The 19,083-nt window shown below is 42.7% G+C and overlaps 1 protein-coding gene across 7 annotated transcripts in view; it reads left to right on the top strand.

Annotated features, from left to right (window-relative positions):
* LOC119007365 (amyloid-beta A4 precursor protein-binding family B member 2) overlaps window positions 1-19,083 on the top strand; it is a 49,986-nt gene that overhangs the window by 996 nt on the left and 29,907 nt on the right. For 5 of the 7 annotated variants that reach the window (XM_037076992.1, XM_037076990.1, XM_037076991.1 and 2 more), the window contains exons 2-8: window positions 4,816-6,092; window positions 6,748-6,956; window positions 8,269-8,412; window positions 9,021-9,106; window positions 9,267-9,327; window positions 13,223-13,369; window positions 13,676-13,803. In XM_037076992.1, coding sequence (XP_036932887.1) covers window positions 4,847-6,092; window positions 6,748-6,956; window positions 8,269-8,412; window positions 9,021-9,106; window positions 9,267-9,327; window positions 13,223-13,369; window positions 13,676-13,803 — 2,021 coding nt within the window. In that variant the 5' untranslated portion in view covers window positions 4,816-4,846. The remainder of the gene's footprint in view (window positions 1-4,815; window positions 6,093-6,747; window positions 6,957-8,268; window positions 8,413-9,020; window positions 9,107-9,266; window positions 9,328-13,222; window positions 13,370-13,675; window positions 13,804-19,083) is intronic. The other 2 variants (XM_037076988.1, XM_037076989.1) reach the window with 1 other exon arrangement.

The following is a 19,083-nucleotide window of genomic DNA, read 5'->3' as shown; positions in this document are numbered from 1 at the left end:
GGTATCCTAAGTTGCACTGCAGTGTAACTCTAAGAGATTAACGAAACATCACTGATTTAATAGTGTACAGATTGTTTTCTATCTTGTGACCAGCTTGTGCATCTCATGAATGACCTCTGCTGTTGTTGAATACAACAGATTTATTGAGGACATCCGTTTAAATACCTCTGTGTGTGTGTGTGTGTGTGTGTGTGTGTGTGTGTGTGTGTGTGTGTGTGCGTGCGTGCGTGTCTACATGTGTGTGTGTGGACCGTGCCCCACTGTCCTGCAAACTGCTGTGTCATTCTCCTCGCTTTCTCCCTCTAATAACCGTCCTGTTCTCCTCACCACTCCCCTCGTGGCGTCCTCTCCTCCTTCGCCCCACTTTGTTTTAACTAATGGAGCTTTGGCTGCACAGTGAGACAGGAGGGGGGAGAGGAAGTAAAGGTTGCTATCTTTATCGAGATGATCCAGTTTGTCTTGTGAAGAAGTAGCAGAGAGGGACAATGGGGAGATGAGGCGCTGTTTTGTTTATTGCTCCTTGTCAGCTACTGGGGGCCGAGTCAGGATGTGTAATTCGTCCTCTGAGTCATGCAACATATTTGCTGTGATTTTCAGCTCCAGTGGCCCAAGGCACAATTTGTTGCCATCAGGTGGAAAAGCTCGTATCGCCAGCTTTTGAGGCTTTTAGTTTGGTATCGATCAGGGCTGCAAATTTAATGGAAATATCATCAGGATCACAACACGGCCGTTGGCTGATGGAGGATGGGGCTCGGCCCTGAATAGACCCCATTAACTTCTGGTGCTGATCCAGATAATAGATGGATCCAGGAATCATTCCTCACTTTCTTTAACATTAGAGTCTCGATCTGGTGATCTTTAATTATGGTTAAGCAGTTATGGGTGGTTTAAATTAAGAATGATACAGGGCTCTCAAGTCTGATATTAAATTAGGCTTGACTGAATTAAAGGTGACTGTTTGGCACTCTACTGAGTTCCATTCAGTTTCTAGTTTCTTACTCTTGTTTGTGTTTTCGTTTCGTTTCGTTTCGTTTCGTTTCATTTCGTTTCATTTTGTTGTCTTTCCGCTTATCCGTGAGGGTCGCGAGATGTTGCCGTTTCCCCCTAAGGGGCTGCGGGGCTTACTGGGGCCAAATCCAGTTCACACAATGGGCATAGGCCAGGGTACACCCTGGATGAGTTGCCAGCTCATCGCAGGACCCTCACTGATGGCAGTGGCTGCCATACAAGGTGCCATCTGCACATCAGGAGCAACTTTGGGGTTCAGTATCTTGCTCAAGGATACTTCAGCTTCCTTATTTGTGTTTTGTGTAGTTTTACAACGTTTAGGGAATGTTGTGCCTGATCAAACATTTGAAAATGTCCACATGTAAGCCAGATAATGTGGTTGTAACTATATAAGTGTCAAGGCTTATTCATCATTTCAAAACCTGTATTGTTTGTGTGAATACATAATCATTTTAAAAGTAAATAAACAGCATTATGACAAAGCTTTCTAGAGCTATAGAGATGCCCAGGCATTCAAATCTTGTTCTCCAAATGTAAAGAAACATGTTTGTTTGGTTCCAGGGGTGTCGCGATTTTCACGATAACTGTGAAATATTACACTTAAGATAATGTTCAGGCTTATGCATATTTTTTCATCTAGTGTTCATCAAGTTACACAGTAAACAAAGTTAAAGATAGATTTGACTGCTAGCATTTCCTCAAAAATGTCTAGAGATAATAGAGATAAAATCAATATTGTGAATTAATTTGGGTCACGAATATGGCAGCTGCTATTCGGTACAGACCTCAACAAATGTCATATCATCAGGATGTCTGATTTTTTTATTTCTGTGAAAATGATAATTGTGAGGCAAAAAAGATGATTCTCACTAATCATGAACTATAATGCAATTGAAATATCTGTCACAGTATGATCGTTTTTTAACCCCATCATGCAGCCCTAATGTCGATACATTTTGAACATCATTTTGTTTAAAAATGTTCTCATGAGTTCCAAAATTCAGACTACAGTATAATCCATTATTTGAAGGGAGTTACAAGGTATTTAAATGATTGAGGATAGCTGTTGCTCTGATGAGACAGTGCAGGTACTTCATACCTGTTGACAGTGTGTTTGTGTCTGAGTCACAGGCCTTGGAGCGTGCAGCGCAGACTCAGCACAAACAGGTTGTTGTGGTTGTCTGGCTCAGTGACAGAGGGACAACAAGGCTGCCACCCAGGGAGAGGGGACCGATACGGGCCCCCGCATTAGCAGCGCAAACTGCCCTCCAAAACCCCTGCCTCTGTTCTTTCCCAAGATCTTATCCTGCTTTAAAATCTGCTGCTCTTGTACTTTCCATGTTTCGGAGAAAAGGCGCTGATGATGTCTGCAGCATTGTTTGGGGTGTGTTTGTGTGTGTGTGTGTGTGTGTGTGTGTGTGAGTGTGGGTTTATGATGTGACAGGATGTTTACATATTATGCTTGCGTGCCTGGGCGTGTTTTTCTACCTGCGTTCAGCTGGTTTTCCACAGGCTTCAAATTAAAATCAAATCATTCAAGAACAGAAGTTGACAGTACATGTGCCGTGTCTTTAAGATCATTCGATTCTACGCCGCTGTCTTTGTTGTTATCCATCTGTCTGTATTCAGCATCACAGGGCTGAATCACCCTGAGATAAAAGAGACGCGGGTAGCTTGTTAGCAGGAGCTGGCTGCCACTTCTCCTCCCTACAGGCTGGCTTACAGCTCAGTCTGGCTTTGAATGTCAGTCCTGGATGAATACACTGAGGGTCTGACTCACCCCCAATATCATGCAAATGCCATCCAGCTTCATGACTTTGATGCCGTGATTTTGAACACTTCGACAGTGACACCTTATGTGTAAAAGGGGCGTTGGGCTGGAAAAAGTGTCTGCGCCCCAGTGTAGTGATGGCAACAGCTGAGAGCGACGGTGCGGCAGCCAGTGGGATCAAAGAGCAAAGATGTTTTATCGGCTTTATGTTCAGTTGTAGCATCAGAGAAATGCAAATGAATGACAGAGTACTGATTGTCTCAAGTTGATGATGTCACCCCCTGATGATGATGTTAGAGATACACAGAGAGACACAAAGAAAAAACAGAGAGTCGTCTACAGGCATCAGAAATTACAAAACACTGATCGTGATCAGTTATATTATTTTATTATTATGGTATTTTTTGTTATGTTATGTTATGTTATGTTATGTTATGTTATATATATTTGATGTAATGTTATGTATGTTATGTATTGTTATCTGATGTTATGTTATGTCATTTTATGTTAGGTTATGTTATATATATTTTATGTTTTGTTATTTACATTGTGTTTTGTTATCTGATGTTATGTTATGTCATTTTATGTTATATATATTATTTTATGTGATGTTATTTATGTTATGTTTTGTTATCTGATGTTATGTTATGTTATGTTATTTTATGTCATTTTATGTTACATATTTTTGTAGTATGGTAAATTAGTACAACATATAACCAGAACAAAACATTTATCAATATACTGACCCACTGACCATTATTACAGAGGCTTTAAAGCAGCTATCAAGCTTGAAGAATGAGTCTTATCATACTCAGGAAAAAAGAAAAATAAGGAACACCTCGTTCTGTGGCTTTTCTAAAATCGAGAGGAAAAAAGGTTCTTACAGCACTGAACATGTGAGGTCATTCTAAAATCTAGTTCATAAGAACTAGGGTTTTGTCATTAAAGTCATTATTATCCAGAAAAATGTCACACAAAGAGTGTTTTTCTTGTGACATATTTACTGTTTATTCAATTGAATCTAAATGTATTGGATTTCATTCATGTTCTGAAATATATGCCATACCAATGAAGCCCAGTTAATTAAAAGGAACTTGACTGAATGCATTAAAATGACAGATGAAGCTGAGCCTGAATGATACAATATGCAGATATATTAGCTCATTACAAATGTATTCCATCATTATCTACCTATTGTTGTGCCAGGAAGTAACAAAGAATTGTAGTTAAAACATTTTTTTTTTAAAATTCAGAAAATTTAAAAGCATTAATTTATGTTTTGGCATTAATGACTCGTGTAGCTGCCGTAGCTCTAAAGTTGCACTTCACTGTGAACCCTCCTGCTCACTGTGACTCTCTCTTCCCACTGTCAGTGAAGGAACATTACTGAGTGCACAACTGAAGTCTATTATTCAGTGGAGAACATAGTGAAACAGAAGGTCCTGATATGTCGTTCCAGTTCTGGTACCATGATTATAGCACAATGTGGCCTGATCACATACATCCATCTAGAGCTGCATTGTTACTGTAAGTGAGCTCTGATGCTGATCTATATTGTAAATTATGCCAGTGTCAGCTGTGGGAGTTCTGTTAACCCCTTGTATCAACCATAAATCCAGTTTAAGGGCTCCTTTTCAAAAAAGTTTAAAGTTAAAAGAAGAATATTTCTGTTTTGGAATTATAGTCCCAGTAATCCAGTGCCAGGTAGGTTAGTCAAGTACTAATGAAGGGCAGATGTGAGATACTTGAATATTTCCATTTCATGCAACTTCAACTCAATGCGCCCCAGTGGCAAATTAATCCAAAACATCAGATATAACAGAAAAACACTGTGACGGAACATTTTACAGAAAAATGAGAACTTTTACTTTTCATACGTTAAGTACATTTTGCTGATAGTACAAGAGCAAGGATTTAAATGCAGGACTTCTACGTGGAGTGGAGCATTTTTAAAGTGTTTTTACTCAAGTAAAGCACTTTTTTTGATTCTTTGATTCCACACCGACTGTCATGACTTCTGTCTCTTCTCTCATCAGCTCGAGAACAGCAGTATATTTCCAGTCAGCCATGATGTCGGTACAAACTCCTCCTCTTTCCCGCTCCGGCTCCTCCCCTTCTAATGTGGGTCTGGCCAATCGTGGCGGCCCCTCCACGGCCCCTCCCACCTCCCTCAGCCTTCGCTCGTCGTACAACCAGCTGCTGGGGCGAGATGTCATCAAGGAGTCCATGGAAACAGGAAGTTCGGCCACCTTGCCAAAGAGCCGTCAGAGGTATGCGATGACCAGTGTGCGGAGCGCCATGGGGATCAGTGACAACCTGTCCTCTAAAAACCAACCTGTAACCAGAGGGCGGGGTCTCCCTACTAAGTCCTCCTCCAGCTCTGCCCTCTACTCCTCCTCGTCCTCTTCCTCACTCTTCAATACAACCAACCCCAAACTAGCCAAGAATGGGGCCAACATGCAGAGGCGAGCAGAGAGTCAGCAGCTGGAGCTTAGCCGGGCCAATACAGAGGGCAAAATCCACAATGATCTCATCAATAACCCAACTTCTGATTGGCAAGAGTTTGGAAAAGACAACTCACAGCTGCCTCCGTTCAGAAGGCGGACCAAGAGCTTCCTCGAGTACCATGAGAAGGGCTGGGAGCTCGATCTCACCTGGGGGAAGAAAGAGGAGAAGGAGGAGAAGAAGCAGCAGCCTTCCCCGGAGAAGGAGCAGACCAGCCCAGCCAAGGAGAGGGAGAGCCAGAAGGAGGAGAAGCCCAGCATCAAGCATAGCTGCCCGGAAGAGAAGGAGGAGGTGGAGCCAGTGGTAGAGGAGGAGGAGGAGGAGGAAGATGACCCCACACCAACACCAAGACAGCCTCTTCTACCGGTGGTGGTGGAAGCCCCTCTTTCCTCAACCTCCTCCTCCTCTAGCAACAGCCCCGAGTGGATCCCAGACAACCAGAACCAGGCTCCGGCTCAGGTCAGAGAGGAGCTCTGTGTCCAGGTTCAGGCGAGTCCACGCAGTCCCGCAAAGCCTCCTCGGAGCTCCCAGCCCCGGGTGATCAAGGTGGAGCTGCACCCCAACAATGAGAACCAGTTCTTGCAACAGTACCCACCTTCTTCCCCTAAACAGGCCCGGGCGTCAGAGAGGAGCACTCCGACCAGGAACAGAGCGCCCCCAACCCAGCCTGATCCTGAGCCAGAGACTGGGCTCCCTAAAGTGGGCTTAAGAATGGATATGACTCCTGATACTCCATCAGAGGACGAAGACTCCAGCTGGACCACCCTGTCCCAGGAGACGCCCTCTCCTCAGACGCCCCGAGAGACAGGTTAGATATGTGTGTTTGTCTTTTTTTTTAAAAATCTGCATATCTGTGTCAGCCTTTAATCGTGCCTGTTTTACACTCTCCTCCTCTTCCTCTCTCCCTCCCTCCACCTCCTCCAGACTGTCTGATCTGGAAATGTACCAAACGCCTCTTCTTTAGCGAGCAAGTCAATCCAGCAATACTGCTGGAACCTTTAAGGCCCCTGTGAGCCACCTTATGGTGCAGAGAGTGATTAGGATGGACAGAGGGATCGGATACTGCAGATAGCAGGGTGGGAACAAGGGGAGGGAAAAGGGGGCTAGCAGAGCTGGATTAAGCGAGTGATGATTGCCTGCGATGTATGACAAAGCAATATTAAATGTGAGGGTATGGAGAGACATATAAATAAGGCAGACAGTAAAGAAGAAACGCAGGAGAGAGAGGAAGAGAGACATGCTGCTGCCCTGTGGGTCCTACTACAGGGGATGAGCCCTGGAGTTGCTATGACAACAGCAACTAAGTAGGGACAGGCCGACCATCTCTGAAATTTACTCTGTTTATCCCCGTGTGTGTATGTGTGTATGACACGATCATGTGTGGTCCAGCAAGCGTGCACGTGCACAGTATGCATTTGAGTGAGACACTCACAGGCAATGTGTGTTTGTGTATCGCCCATCAGCAGACATATGGAGTGATGGGGACCTGCCCCCAGGCTGGCGGGAGATCTCAGACTCATCAGAGGTCTATTTCTGGCACGTCCCCACCGGCACCACACAGTACCACCGACCCGTTGCCTCTGGAAACCAACAAACCCCTCCTAATACGGACAAAGATGCTGAACTTGAACCGCAACAGGAAACACAGGACTCCCTCAAACCCCCCAACGAGGTGAGAGCACCCACAAACATTTATATTTAACTCGACATGTACAAAGTGAGCTTTTACCAGTGTGGGTTTTAGTATTTTTTTTCGTAAAGCTGAAGGTCGGTTAAAGCCAACATAGTCAGTTCCCAAAGAGAATTCATTTTATTCTGCTGAATATCTAAGATGATAGTGCTGTATATTCAATGGTCACAAAACAAACTGATAATTCTGAATAAATTCTTTGAGAAAACATCTTTTTCGTCAGACAGACGTTTATTTATTCAAGGCGAAATGTTCAGTGGTTCATACCGGCATGTCCTCGCACATCACTCTGTGTGGAAGCACACTTAGGCCAATGAATGTGTAAAACCACATCAGAGGGAATGTAAATGTACGGAAGCCCCCTAATGGTAATGGGTCAAACTTATTGTTTCCTGTTACTGTCTAGTACAGCTACAGTCTTGGCCGAGGCAAAAGAAACTGACCTCATTGGCGGGTATAACTAATGAGAGGGAACTGCCTTTTGTTTTCTCGGAACAACAAGATGAATGAGTCTATAATCACAAGAAAGTGGTCTTTATTATCCCAAACGTATGGCTGCTGAGGGCCTCCGGAAATATGTGCTTTTTTTCTCATGCTGCTGACACATTTACAGCAACAGTAATTGCAAATCATACACACTACTGGTGGAAAACGTTTTCAGTTGAGGCACTTAAACATGAAAGGTTAAATGCTAAAGCCTTGATTTGGAAAAGTAATGAAAACGTATGTTATTTCAGCATATCAGCTGTCACTCTTCTGTAAGATTAAATCATCTTACTTTTTAAAATGTTAGTTGGACAAAACAATTTCCAACACCAGTTTCACTGACTAGTCTTTTTCCTGGATTGTAAACCGGCAATAGGCAATTTAAAAAATTAAAAAAAAATAATAATAAAAAAAGATAATCTGCCACATGTCAAATTCAAATTTCTTAACTTTCTGTTGATAATTTTAGGTAATTTTTTAACTGAATTTCTGACCTATTTCACCTTAAATGTATCATTATGAAGTAAAGATTGCTGTTACATTATCCATGTGTATTTGTCCTCATGATTTGAAGTGTACCGCGGGTTAAGATTGTTTTGTCAGACATTTAGAAAATTAGTTATCTAAAACATTATTTAAAGAATGTGTAACAGTTTATCACATTGCTGTGTTCAGGCTGGAACCGCTATGGATCTTAGACCGATGTATTTCAGTGCAGCTGATGATCAGTGATGTGGACACCCTCCTCTGTCTGCCTCTGTGTTTCCTCTCGCCATGCTGCATCTCTCTCCGTCTCCCTCTCCCACAGCGCCCCAGCAGTCTGATATCTGACAGCTCGGTGGAGCCGGTCCCCTCACCCTCCGGCTCCTCCCCCTCCTCCACCTCCTCCACCCCCTCCAATGATGTCACCTCTGCTGGACCACATCTGAACATCACCACCTGCGCAGTCAACGTGAGTCACATTTATTTGGGTGTTCACTTGTTGAAATTCTCTCTATCTCTCTCTCTCTAGAATTCATTGTCCAAATACAGTTGTTTGTTAAACTATTTGGATGGCTTTATTGAAACATTATGACAAAAACACTATTATCTGTTTATTGTGGTGCACTGGTGGTGACATATTCCAGTGGTTTGGTATCATCAGCAGCAGTGCCAAAATCCTACGTTCTTGGTTTTCCTTTGTTGTCGAAAACCTTCACATTAGAGTCAACATATTAGCTTTGGTTCGTCAGAGGGACACTCTGCATGGCTGACTTTAGTCATTTTCCCCCCAAAAGCTTGATCACATTATCAATATATAGCTCTGCTTTCACTGCTGCATTTATTAAATTGAAATGAGCACACAGTAATCTCTGTCCAGGCCTGTCTGAAGTGCATATTCAACAAAGATGAATATCTCTAATATTAAGTTAAAATGAGTATCATCCTCTTCAGTTATTACAAAGCAAATAGATCAAATAAGTTGGAAAAGCAATATCACAATCTGCCAGTTTTTCATCTTCATTCTTTCATTTCATTCACTACTAATGTCTCCCTTTTTGACTATCTGTATTGCTCCAGGAGCTGAAGGACTATCCAGTCTATCCAGATCCCAGTCTGAAGGCGTTTGAAGGGGCTACACTCCGCTATGCTTCACTTAAACTCAAGTAATACACAGACATACACTGCAGTGGAGAACTATGTATAATCTCTATTTCTTCTGACTAGATTTGTGCAGCAAAGCCTGAAGCTGATGTTTTTTTCATGCACTAGTTTGTGTGATATGACTCGACTGTGACAGATTGTTCTGTCTGATGTTCTCTGCAGCCCTCCAGCCCAGCTGGAGACAGTGGACCTCGACAATACCTTCTCCGATCCAGAGGCAATGGTAAGATCAAAACAAGAGCAGAGAACATAATTTAAGGTCCAGTGTGTAGGATGGATCAAGGAAGATGACAGAAACAGAATAAAATAATCGTCATCATGTTTTCATTAGTGTATGATCAGCTCAAAACTAAGAGTCGTTACCTCAGAATGTGTCATCAGCAGAAGGAGTGAGTCCTCTTTCCTTTCCATAGTGGAGGGTGAGACGAGGGGTGTTCAGTTGGTTGTGATCTGTAAACACAGTGCTGAGCACCAATAAATCCTACAGACTGGACCTTTTAATATCTGTTCATGAAAAATTGCTGTGGCCAAGAGCAATCATTTGCTGTTTTTTTTTTTTTTACTGGACAAAATCATAAATATTCATTGCAGACAGCTTTTTGGTGTCACGGTTTTTAGATTTATATACGACACTGAAGCAGGCGAGTGTTCCATATTGTGTCATGATGATTTGTTTCACTCATGAACTCACAGTGTGTGCAGTGACATAGGACAAAAATACTGGCTGAGGAATTGTGTCTTTTTTATTGTTATTATTAGATATGTTCAAAAATCTTAATCCCAGAACATTTACAGTAGCTGAACACATTAGAAGACAACATCTCTCTATAAAAGCAAGAAATTTCTGTCTGTCTGTGTGTATGTGTCTGTTCCTCAAATATCTCTGTGGATCGGGATCAGACTGACCTGAGAGTTTCAACATGGCTGTTGCATGGTTCAAGGGTGTGCAACGTCACATTTGTTTGGACTACAATGATACCGTTAATACATTTTTCATAAATGCTTTACAAATTCTGCAAGCATTGTCCACCGGAGCCACCACAGTCACGCGCACACCAGAGCCAATCACCGCAGAGCTCACTTCCATGACATACCTTAAGAAACAAGCAGGTTTACACCTGCAGCAGCATGAGGTGGACCAGGACTTTGCAGGTGGTTCGGTCCCATTCTGTGCATCTAAACTGACTATTGTGGATTAAAGAGACTAAACGAGTCCAGACCGAGTCTGTTCCGGTCGGAGGAGATCCAGAGACGCGCAGACAACAAAGTGGAATCGGAATCTGTGGATGCTTTTGTGTAGCTAGCTGCTAGCCGCTAACACGGCCCACCTCCCAAGTCGACGGGCGCACCGGCAGGTCCAAAACCGGACTGAGGGTAAATAATGTCTGCCACGCTTTTTCGCGAACATTGCCGTCACGTTCGCTTTGTGTCTGGTGCAGGAAGAAACGGTAAAAACGGGCTTTTGTTACGAAAGTGTCCAAGCAGCAAGTTTGGTTGTTGAGAAACAGGAAGTTGTGGGAGGGACGGAGGCGGATGAATGACAGGCAACGACGGTCAGTGTAGAGACAGCCAGCGATATTGAGAGTTGAGAGATTTGTGACATTTGGCGTGTTTGGAGCGTATAATTAGTGTTATGTAGTGTTTGGTTTAGTGTGTAGTGGAGTCGTTTTTTACTTTTGTTTAATGAGTCAAAACAATGAGGAGACGGCTGAATGTGGAGCAGGCAGTGCAGCTCTTCATTCAGCTGGAAGGAGCTGAGGCAGACCTGAGCACTGTCAGCCTTTAAATGTAAATAGTTACATATAACTTTGTACATTTTTAAAATGTATGCACATATTTAGCAAACAACAATTTATATTTGCATTATAAGTGAAACATATTTGTGGTTTTCACAGTAAAAAAATTTTTATGGGGGGGGTTTTGTGACGTTAGGTCCATTTTGTTAATACAGTGTGTCAGAATAAAAAAAAAAAACTTTAGAGTCACGCGTGAGGCTGTGCTGAAAATAATGACACCAAGTAAATAGTTTTTAAGGTGAAATATAATGGCAAAATCAAAAATAGTCAAAAACGGCCAATTATACCCTGGAATATCGGATTTCACAACAAACGTAAATATCCCTGACGTCCCACCTTCAAACACAGCCTCATTTGACCATCCATGAAAAACCTCCCACTTTTCTATAGGAATACATGCTTCCTACAGGCACTGCACTAGTCTAGAAAAAAATGAAGAAAACATAACCGACTAAACAAAAACACCAACAAGAAAAAGCAAGTAAAACCATTCTAGTCTAAGGACCCTTTGTAACAACATGTAGCAATTTACACATATTAATCACTTTTTATTGACCTTGTATGAGTGGATTGTAATGTGAAGAGAAAAAACTTCACGTCTTTGTCTGACCTTATTGACTTTTCTGATGAAGAAATTAAAGAACAGGTTTCACATTTCACATTTTTTGCAGACACTCAATTTAAGATACAAAAATTAAATACTGTTAGAACTCAGTCACACAGCATACCACCTATAAATGTCTGGCACATTTATGTTCGATGAGGATGTATTTCATGTGATTCACACATCGTGTGTTTGTTACTGAAGGGAAGTCACCAGGCATTGTTTGCAATGACGTAATGAACCTGCCCAGTGGAGTCCTCTTCCTCTCTGTATGTTGTAGCACCACTCTGTGGTTACTTTGTGAACTGATCGGAGGCAAAGGGTTCACAGCCAAATCAGGTTTTTGCTGGAACAGAATCATATAGAGAGGCTCATCCAGCAGACATGTGGGATGATCTCAGTGAGAGCAGGAGTGAATGAATGAATGAGCTGGGTGATAGAAGGGGAAGCTAACTCTATGGTTGAATTTGGTAAAGACAGACAGGGGAAATTGACGTTGTTCAGACAGGAAAATCATCTGTTTGGAGTCATGAAAAAGAGTGAACGCTGGGGAGTTCATGTAATCAATTAGTCCAACATTTAATCAAACGTAGTCTCACTTTTGTGCAGTAAGATGGTATAAAGTTATGGCAAATGTCCCATCGTAATTTAGATTGTAAATCCAAAAGTGCCAAGTTCATTTTCTGTTTGAGCCAGGTTTTTTTTTTTGTTTTTTTTGTTTTTTTTTACAGAAAGAATAAGCCAAACTCACCAAGGACAGAAAATAAGACTTCTACATGTTCAAGTGAAAGAAAAGCTTGAGATACTCCAGTACCTCAGAGGAACCTAAAAAACACAGGGGAGACGAGTGGGAGTTCAGATCTGATCTCAGGATGTGTGAAAGTTTAATGAGGGAGAGACCGAGAGAGAATAAAATGGTCAGTGGGGGGGGAGAGAGAGAGAGAGAGAGAGAGAGAGAGAGAGAAGGTGTGGATGTGTGTGTGCTTAAGTGCGTGTTTGCCTGACACTGTTACGGGGCAAGAAGAATTTATCGTGAGCTTCTTCTCAGCAGAGGGGAGCTCCCTGCTGCGGTGGAGAGAGAGAAGGAGAAAGAGTTGAAGGAGGATGATAGCTGCTGGCCTGAGGCGGAGTACATACACACACGCAGATACAAAACACACACACACTCACACACAGTATTTCATATTTCATGTGTTGCCTTCCCCAGTCATGCATCTCTCAGTTATTGCTCTGATGGCTGCTACAGTAGCTGTCACTCTACTGTACTTCTGTAAGCAAGATTCAACTTTAGGAGGAACCTTGTCTGAGTTGCTGCGCCCGCTTCTGTGTTTCACATCAGAATGATTCAAATAATGTTTAACGGTGAGCCTACATGTGGCCGAGGCTCCTTTCAGTTACGTTTTAATCTACGAGTTAATTACTGAGAATGCGATCTGGGACAGGGGCGACGTTGCTGTAAAGAAGATCGACAGGGCAAAACGCACAAGTAATCAGATGATGAGACGTGTTTAAAACAAAACCATGGATTAGTCAAACACTTTTGGAAAAGAACAATTAAATCGAACGGGAACATTACTCCCCAAATTGTTTGTATATCATCAGAATCAGAATTTGTTTTATTGGCTGAATTTGTGTGCACCTGCAAGGTTTCCACTGTTCTGAGTATTAGAGTCCAACCGATGCTAGATTTCTTTCTGTGTGTGTGTGTGTGTGTCCAGTCTTTTCCAGTGCGGTCTCTGGGCTGGGTGGAGATGGCAGAACAGGACCTGTGCGAGGGGCGGAGCAGTGTGGCCGTCCACCACTGTATCAGACAGCTGTCCTACTGCAGGAGGGACATACGAGACTCGGCCGGTGTCTGGGGAGAGGTCAGTGTGTCGGCAGGGACTGTAGTCACATACATGTACACAGGATGTATAGGAAGTGTGTTGTCGGCGTGACACAACGCCGTGTCACACTTTGCAATTATGAGTATGATTTGCCTTCTTTGCCTTAATTTTTACAGGCCTGAAGAGTTAAAATGATAAATTTGGTCAAAAAATGTAATGAATACTGTAGCAGAAACATCATCTCTCGATAATAATCTATGTTTTTAATCATCCTGCAGCCTCCGTAGGGTACCTGGTCAGGTTGTGAGCAGAGGTGATAGTGTTTATCTCTTTGTGGTCTGACAGGGTAAAGGGATGCTGTTAGTTCTTCAGGATCGCATGTTGACCCTCGTCGACCCGGACGATCGCAGCCTGCTCCACTCTCAGCCGATCAGTAGCATCCGCGTGTGGGGCGTCGGCCGAGACCACGACAGGTAGGAGGACCTCGCTGACATCCCTCTCCTAATGAGAAAACTTTGTGTGTCTGTGTTGCTTTGTGAGTATGATTGGCTGTTCGATCCCAAGATTTCAGTATCTCCAAAAGGGATTTTCAATGTTACTTAATTAGCTATTTTGTTGTTGTTTCTTTACAGTTAATCAATTATTTAGTCTATAAAATGCACCTCTTCTTCTCCTTCTTCTTCTTCTTCTTCTTCTTCTTCTTCCAATCATAAATGACAAAGAAGCTGGAACCAGCAAAAGTTTGACATTTTTGTTCAGGAAAAAATGACTGCAATGATGATCAAAACAGTTTGTACATAATTTTTCTGTCATCGACTAATCAAGTAATGGTGTAACTGTTGCTGCTGTACTTCCATGTGTATTATCTCTTCTTTAATTTGAATGAGATGTGAACAGGAACACACACAAGCACGCGAATCAGGCTGCACACACACACATTAATGTGCACATACGGTAACACACCATAAAATGCATGTGTGAAACGTTCTCGCTGCTGGAAGCTGATTCAGGAGTTTGAACTAATCTTCGGAGAATGGAATCAGCCTCATTATTTGCACAAACTGCATTCAGAGCCCCATAATTATGCTCATTGCTCCACGTTTCCATCCAGACGGAGAACCTGTGGGGCCTTCAGTTGTTTGGCAGCGTCCCACGGTCCCAACCTTTCACTGCTGAGCTGACAGTGTGCTGAGGCTTGCACAGCTGCTAACGAGCTGAGCCCTCATTGATATGGACCCTTGAAGGTTTCCATTAAACCGTGAAGCCACCACTTCCAACACGCACACGAAGCCTTTACACATCTGGAAAGATGAGTGCTGATGTGATATCCACACATGCATAGATGGAACATGTTGGATGGGCTTATTTGTGTGTGTGCATGTATGAACACTTCATTTTCCAAGTCCCTGGGAAATTTCATGCCAATTAGGTGGTAACATGTTTGAAAAAATCTTTCAGTTACCCCTAAATGACCTCAAAATGTATAGAAATTACCCTTAGACTGTTGTTATCAAGTAGCAGGTAGTTTCTTTCATATATGTCCAGGAAACTTCCAACTGGTCTCTGCTTAAAAATGCTGTTAGTGTTATTTTTTTATGAGTGTTAGCTAGCTTTATCCTCCAACAGTAATCACTGTTATAGATTGTTTGTTTGGCCAGTAAAACACGTTTCTCGTCCCCCTGCTCATGCAGTCAAAGAAGAAATTGATCTTCTGGCATCAGAAACAGACAAGAAGTTGAGTTAAATGAACACTTACAGCGGCTTTTATAGATTTCCAGGCAACTTCCAGCTGGTTTCTGCTTAACATTTGTTGCCCAACTAGTTTTCTTCTCCTCAGCAGGTGGCTAAATCGGAGTGAGTTCTTGAAGCTTAATTTTCGACTAGTGTCTGCACAACTTCGGAACAGCTTCCTGAAGTTGATTCTTGATCTCATACATAGAAATCTGTCTCTACAAGTCTGTCTGACAAAGCACTCGATTGCTTGGTAGCAAATATCTGACTGTTAACAAATGAGATCACTAGACAGAATATGACAGTGTTATCTGACAACACTTCTAGTGGACTGAGACAAAGGTGACAAACCATTGGTCAAGACCACAGGCTGCAAAAAGACTATTACTGTCTCTTTCACAAGCCTTACACATTCCTGCATTTAAACTGCTTTGGTCTTAATTCTTTTCTCAGAAAAGGCACAAAGCTCATCTGCATGCTCATCGCTTCAGTTCCTTCTCAGAGCTTGTGTGTTTGTTTTTTAGTTTTTTTGGGGGTGAAACGGTAGTCTGTGGTCATTTTGATATATACAATCTCAAATTCAAAAAGGACACCAATTCTCAAATTTGATACAAGACAACCGCGAGTTGAGATACACCTTAAAAACCATCTGATTCCTCAAGTGTATCAGTGAATATAAAGAACGAATCATCAGTATACTTGTGGTAACACAGGTGTGTCTAGATCTTCTTTCCCATAAGTTAATTTAGAACTGAAAGGCCTGCCCATAGAAAACTGCAGAAAATTATTATTAAATCATGTTGGGGTCATTTTCTATACATTTAATTATTGTGGTAATTTGTGGGACAGTTTCAAAGACATTTAAGATAAGTTTCTTGGTTTTGCCAGCGTCTTTCCATGACCTGTAAAATGAGGTGTAACAAACATAACATGAACGCACGCTACATCCTGACACCAGTGTCAGTGCCTTGTGAAAATCTTTCATCTCAGTGCTAAATATTCAGCCTCTAAGAGCTCGGAGACTTTGGGAGATTCGCCGCGGAGACGTGTCACACAATGACCGTACAAATGAGGAGAGCGGTGGAGGGTTTGCAAGTGCAAGGAGCTGTCGGGCCCTGACATGTGTAATCAGCTGTTAAGGGATTGGGTGAAAATGGAGTTAAAAATAGCGTCCGTGCAAAAGGCTTGATCTCACTTCCCTCGCCCGTGCTTGCAGTATCTTGTTTCCCGACTGTACGTCTTTCTACCTTTCTCCTCTCTTGGTCTTTCTCTTTTGTCTTTTAAGTGCAGCCATAATCGTAGAGATGCTGTGGGAGGCAGCGTCCCGCTCTGCTTCTCTCCCTCCTGCCTTTCTCCCTTTTTTTTCTGTCCCTCAACAGCAACATTAGCTGTGTGTGTGTGTGTGTGTGTGTGATAGAGAGAGAGAGTCCCTCCACCCTCCACTGTCTCAGAGGATTGAGAAACTTTTCAGTGTCTGTCCCTCTCAGCGGTAATGGATAAAGCGTGTAGTGGAAAGAGGAGGGGAGGGCCTGGACCAGCTCTCCCTCTTATCCTTATTTTCTCTCCCTCCATCTCTCTTCTCTCTCTTTACAGCACCACAGCTCTCTTCATCCTCTCCTCCCACCAGCACTTTAAAAAAAAAAAAAAAAAATCTGCAGTCTGCACTCGTCTGTTTGGTTTCAGGCTCATGACTTTGAATGTGCAATAATTCTATCCCGGCCCGGGAGTGTGTATGACTTCGGAGATATTTGATGCTCTGAGACCTGCAAATGCACTTTCCATATAAGCGGCAAATTGTTTTATGGCGTCCCGCATGTGAAGAGGGATTGTGCGTGCGTGTGTGTGTGTGTGTGTGTGTATAGGTGTTGTGTGTGTGAGCGAGACAAGAACAGCATCTTGGCCAGAGGTTGGGAATAGCTGTGTGTTGCCACTAGAGTGCACTGTAATCAAAGTATGTGCATCCAGAGGAGCTCGTTTAGTGCAGCTGGGCACATGACAGTATGTGAACACCTCTGACTAAAAGTGCTCCCAGTCTTGAGCTGTTGTTTTTAATGGTTTTGGAGACACCGTGGGTTCTGATTAAGGATGATTATACTTTTGACAATGTGCCTTCGACTTTGTGGCAACAGTTTGGGGACGACCCTCTGCACAAAGCATGACTGATAAAAAAAAAAATTTAAAACAGCCGAACCCTTTTAATATAAAGTCGTATTCAAATGCATAGTTTGAAGCTTTAGTATTCCGTATCTTCAGGAAAAATGCAGGACTCTGTACTCCAGAGAAACTTGTCTGTGTATCTGCAACTGTGTTTCTGTGTTTTATCAAAGCAGAAGACTGAGCAGATATTAACCCCGACCCGTGGGGAAGGTGTGTGCCGAGTCCCATATGGTGGAGGAGGCTGTACTCTTGTGATCACCCGGAAAGCTTCATAAAATGTATTCAGCGACCAGGCTCACTGTCTGTCAGTGAACAGAGCGTTAAAGGCTTGAACTTTATTTTACCATGATTATCGTTTCTCACTGTAATATTTGAACAAGCAGGCTCTTGCATTCGTGGTAAAGTCACGTGTGTTTTTGATTATTTTGGTTGGTCTGTATTGTTTCTCCGTGCGATGTGTTTAGGTGATCTTCTTCTTTCTTTTAAAAAGGGCACTATGTCATTTTGGAAAAGAAATACAAACTCAGAATTGTGGTATTTACAATATTTACAAGGTAATTATATGAACTCAGACTACACCCCTTTTATTTTTTCCATTACTGAATAAACAAGCTGTTCTCAGGGGAAAATAAGGTCCCCAGAGCCGTGCTTGAAGCTAGAAAGGTGGCAGGGTTTGCCAAATATGAGCAAAGTAAAACAGTATGAAATTGAGTTGTCCTTTAAAGTGATGGTTACGGTATTTTGATGTGAGGTTGAGGTGCTTGTCCCCAGTCTGTGTTTTACCTGCAGACGATGACCATCAGGCCTGTGTGGAGGAGCAGCATGTAGTACTGGCAGGACGCAGGGCATTATACTGCTGTAAAACACTCAAGCAGCAGGATGTATTTTCAGTCCCATCTTAAAAACACACATGCATTTAAGGGTACGCTCTGTTTTGAACATTTTTGGTGCTTTATGTTTTGCGTCAAGTACGGTTAAGGTAATGCAGTGCCAAAGCGAGAGGGCTGTTTGAAGGCAACGTAAAGCTCTGAAAATGTTCAAAACATTTAAACATTTTGGCTGCAGAGGAGTGAAGAGAGAGGAGGGAGACACTCTGTGAAGAACAAAGAGACCTGAAATCTATCTTTGAAAAAAAAAACAAAAAACTAGGGATTTTCTCGTTTAGCTGTTCCTGACTGGACCCTCATTTATGCTGGCATTATGTAGGAGAAAGTCACAAGGCAGGTGTCAATTTGAGATCTATAGGTCACAGGTGTGTAAGTTACAAGCAGGACTCTTAAAACCTTCTCAGGGACGGCTTTGCGTGCTCGGCATCTTGTGTGAATCGAACGTAAGCATGCCATCAGAAATGATCTTCAGACGAAGTTCAGGAACAAATCTAAGAGCACTTTTATAAATGAGGTCTATGGAGCGTTAGACTGTTACAGCAGCATATTAATACCCACGGCTTCGGAGGGGGATGCCTTTCAATAAAATCCAGTGTTCCCTCATAATGTGTATTTTTAGTGTGTGTGTGTGTGTGTGTACGTGTGTGTCAAAGTCAGGCGGATAATGCTGCGAGCTAATTGACTGAAGCTGGTAGATGGCGATAGGCCGACAGAAGAAAGACACCTTCTGAATTATGTAAAGAAGAAAGGGAGGGAGGAAAGAACGGGGGAAAGAAAGGGAGCACATTATGAACGACGAACTAAAAAAACCCACAGGCAATTGAAGGAGTGAAAGAGACACAGAGATGCCTCTGAATGTATGCACGTCAGCCATTTCAGGTTCCTCCGAGTAAATCTTCCTCCCGCGCCTTCCGTCCGTCTCTCTTTTCCGTCTCCTGTCTCTTCCTCTATCCATCCATCCATCTGAGGAATATTCCC

Source organism: Acanthopagrus latus, chromosome 18 (assembly GCF_904848185.1).
Source record: "Acanthopagrus latus isolate v.2019 chromosome 18, fAcaLat1.1, whole genome shotgun sequence".
NCBI lineage: Eukaryota > Metazoa > Chordata > Actinopteri > Spariformes > Sparidae > Acanthopagrus > Acanthopagrus latus.
This window is presented reverse-complemented; position numbering and strand designations above follow the sequence as displayed.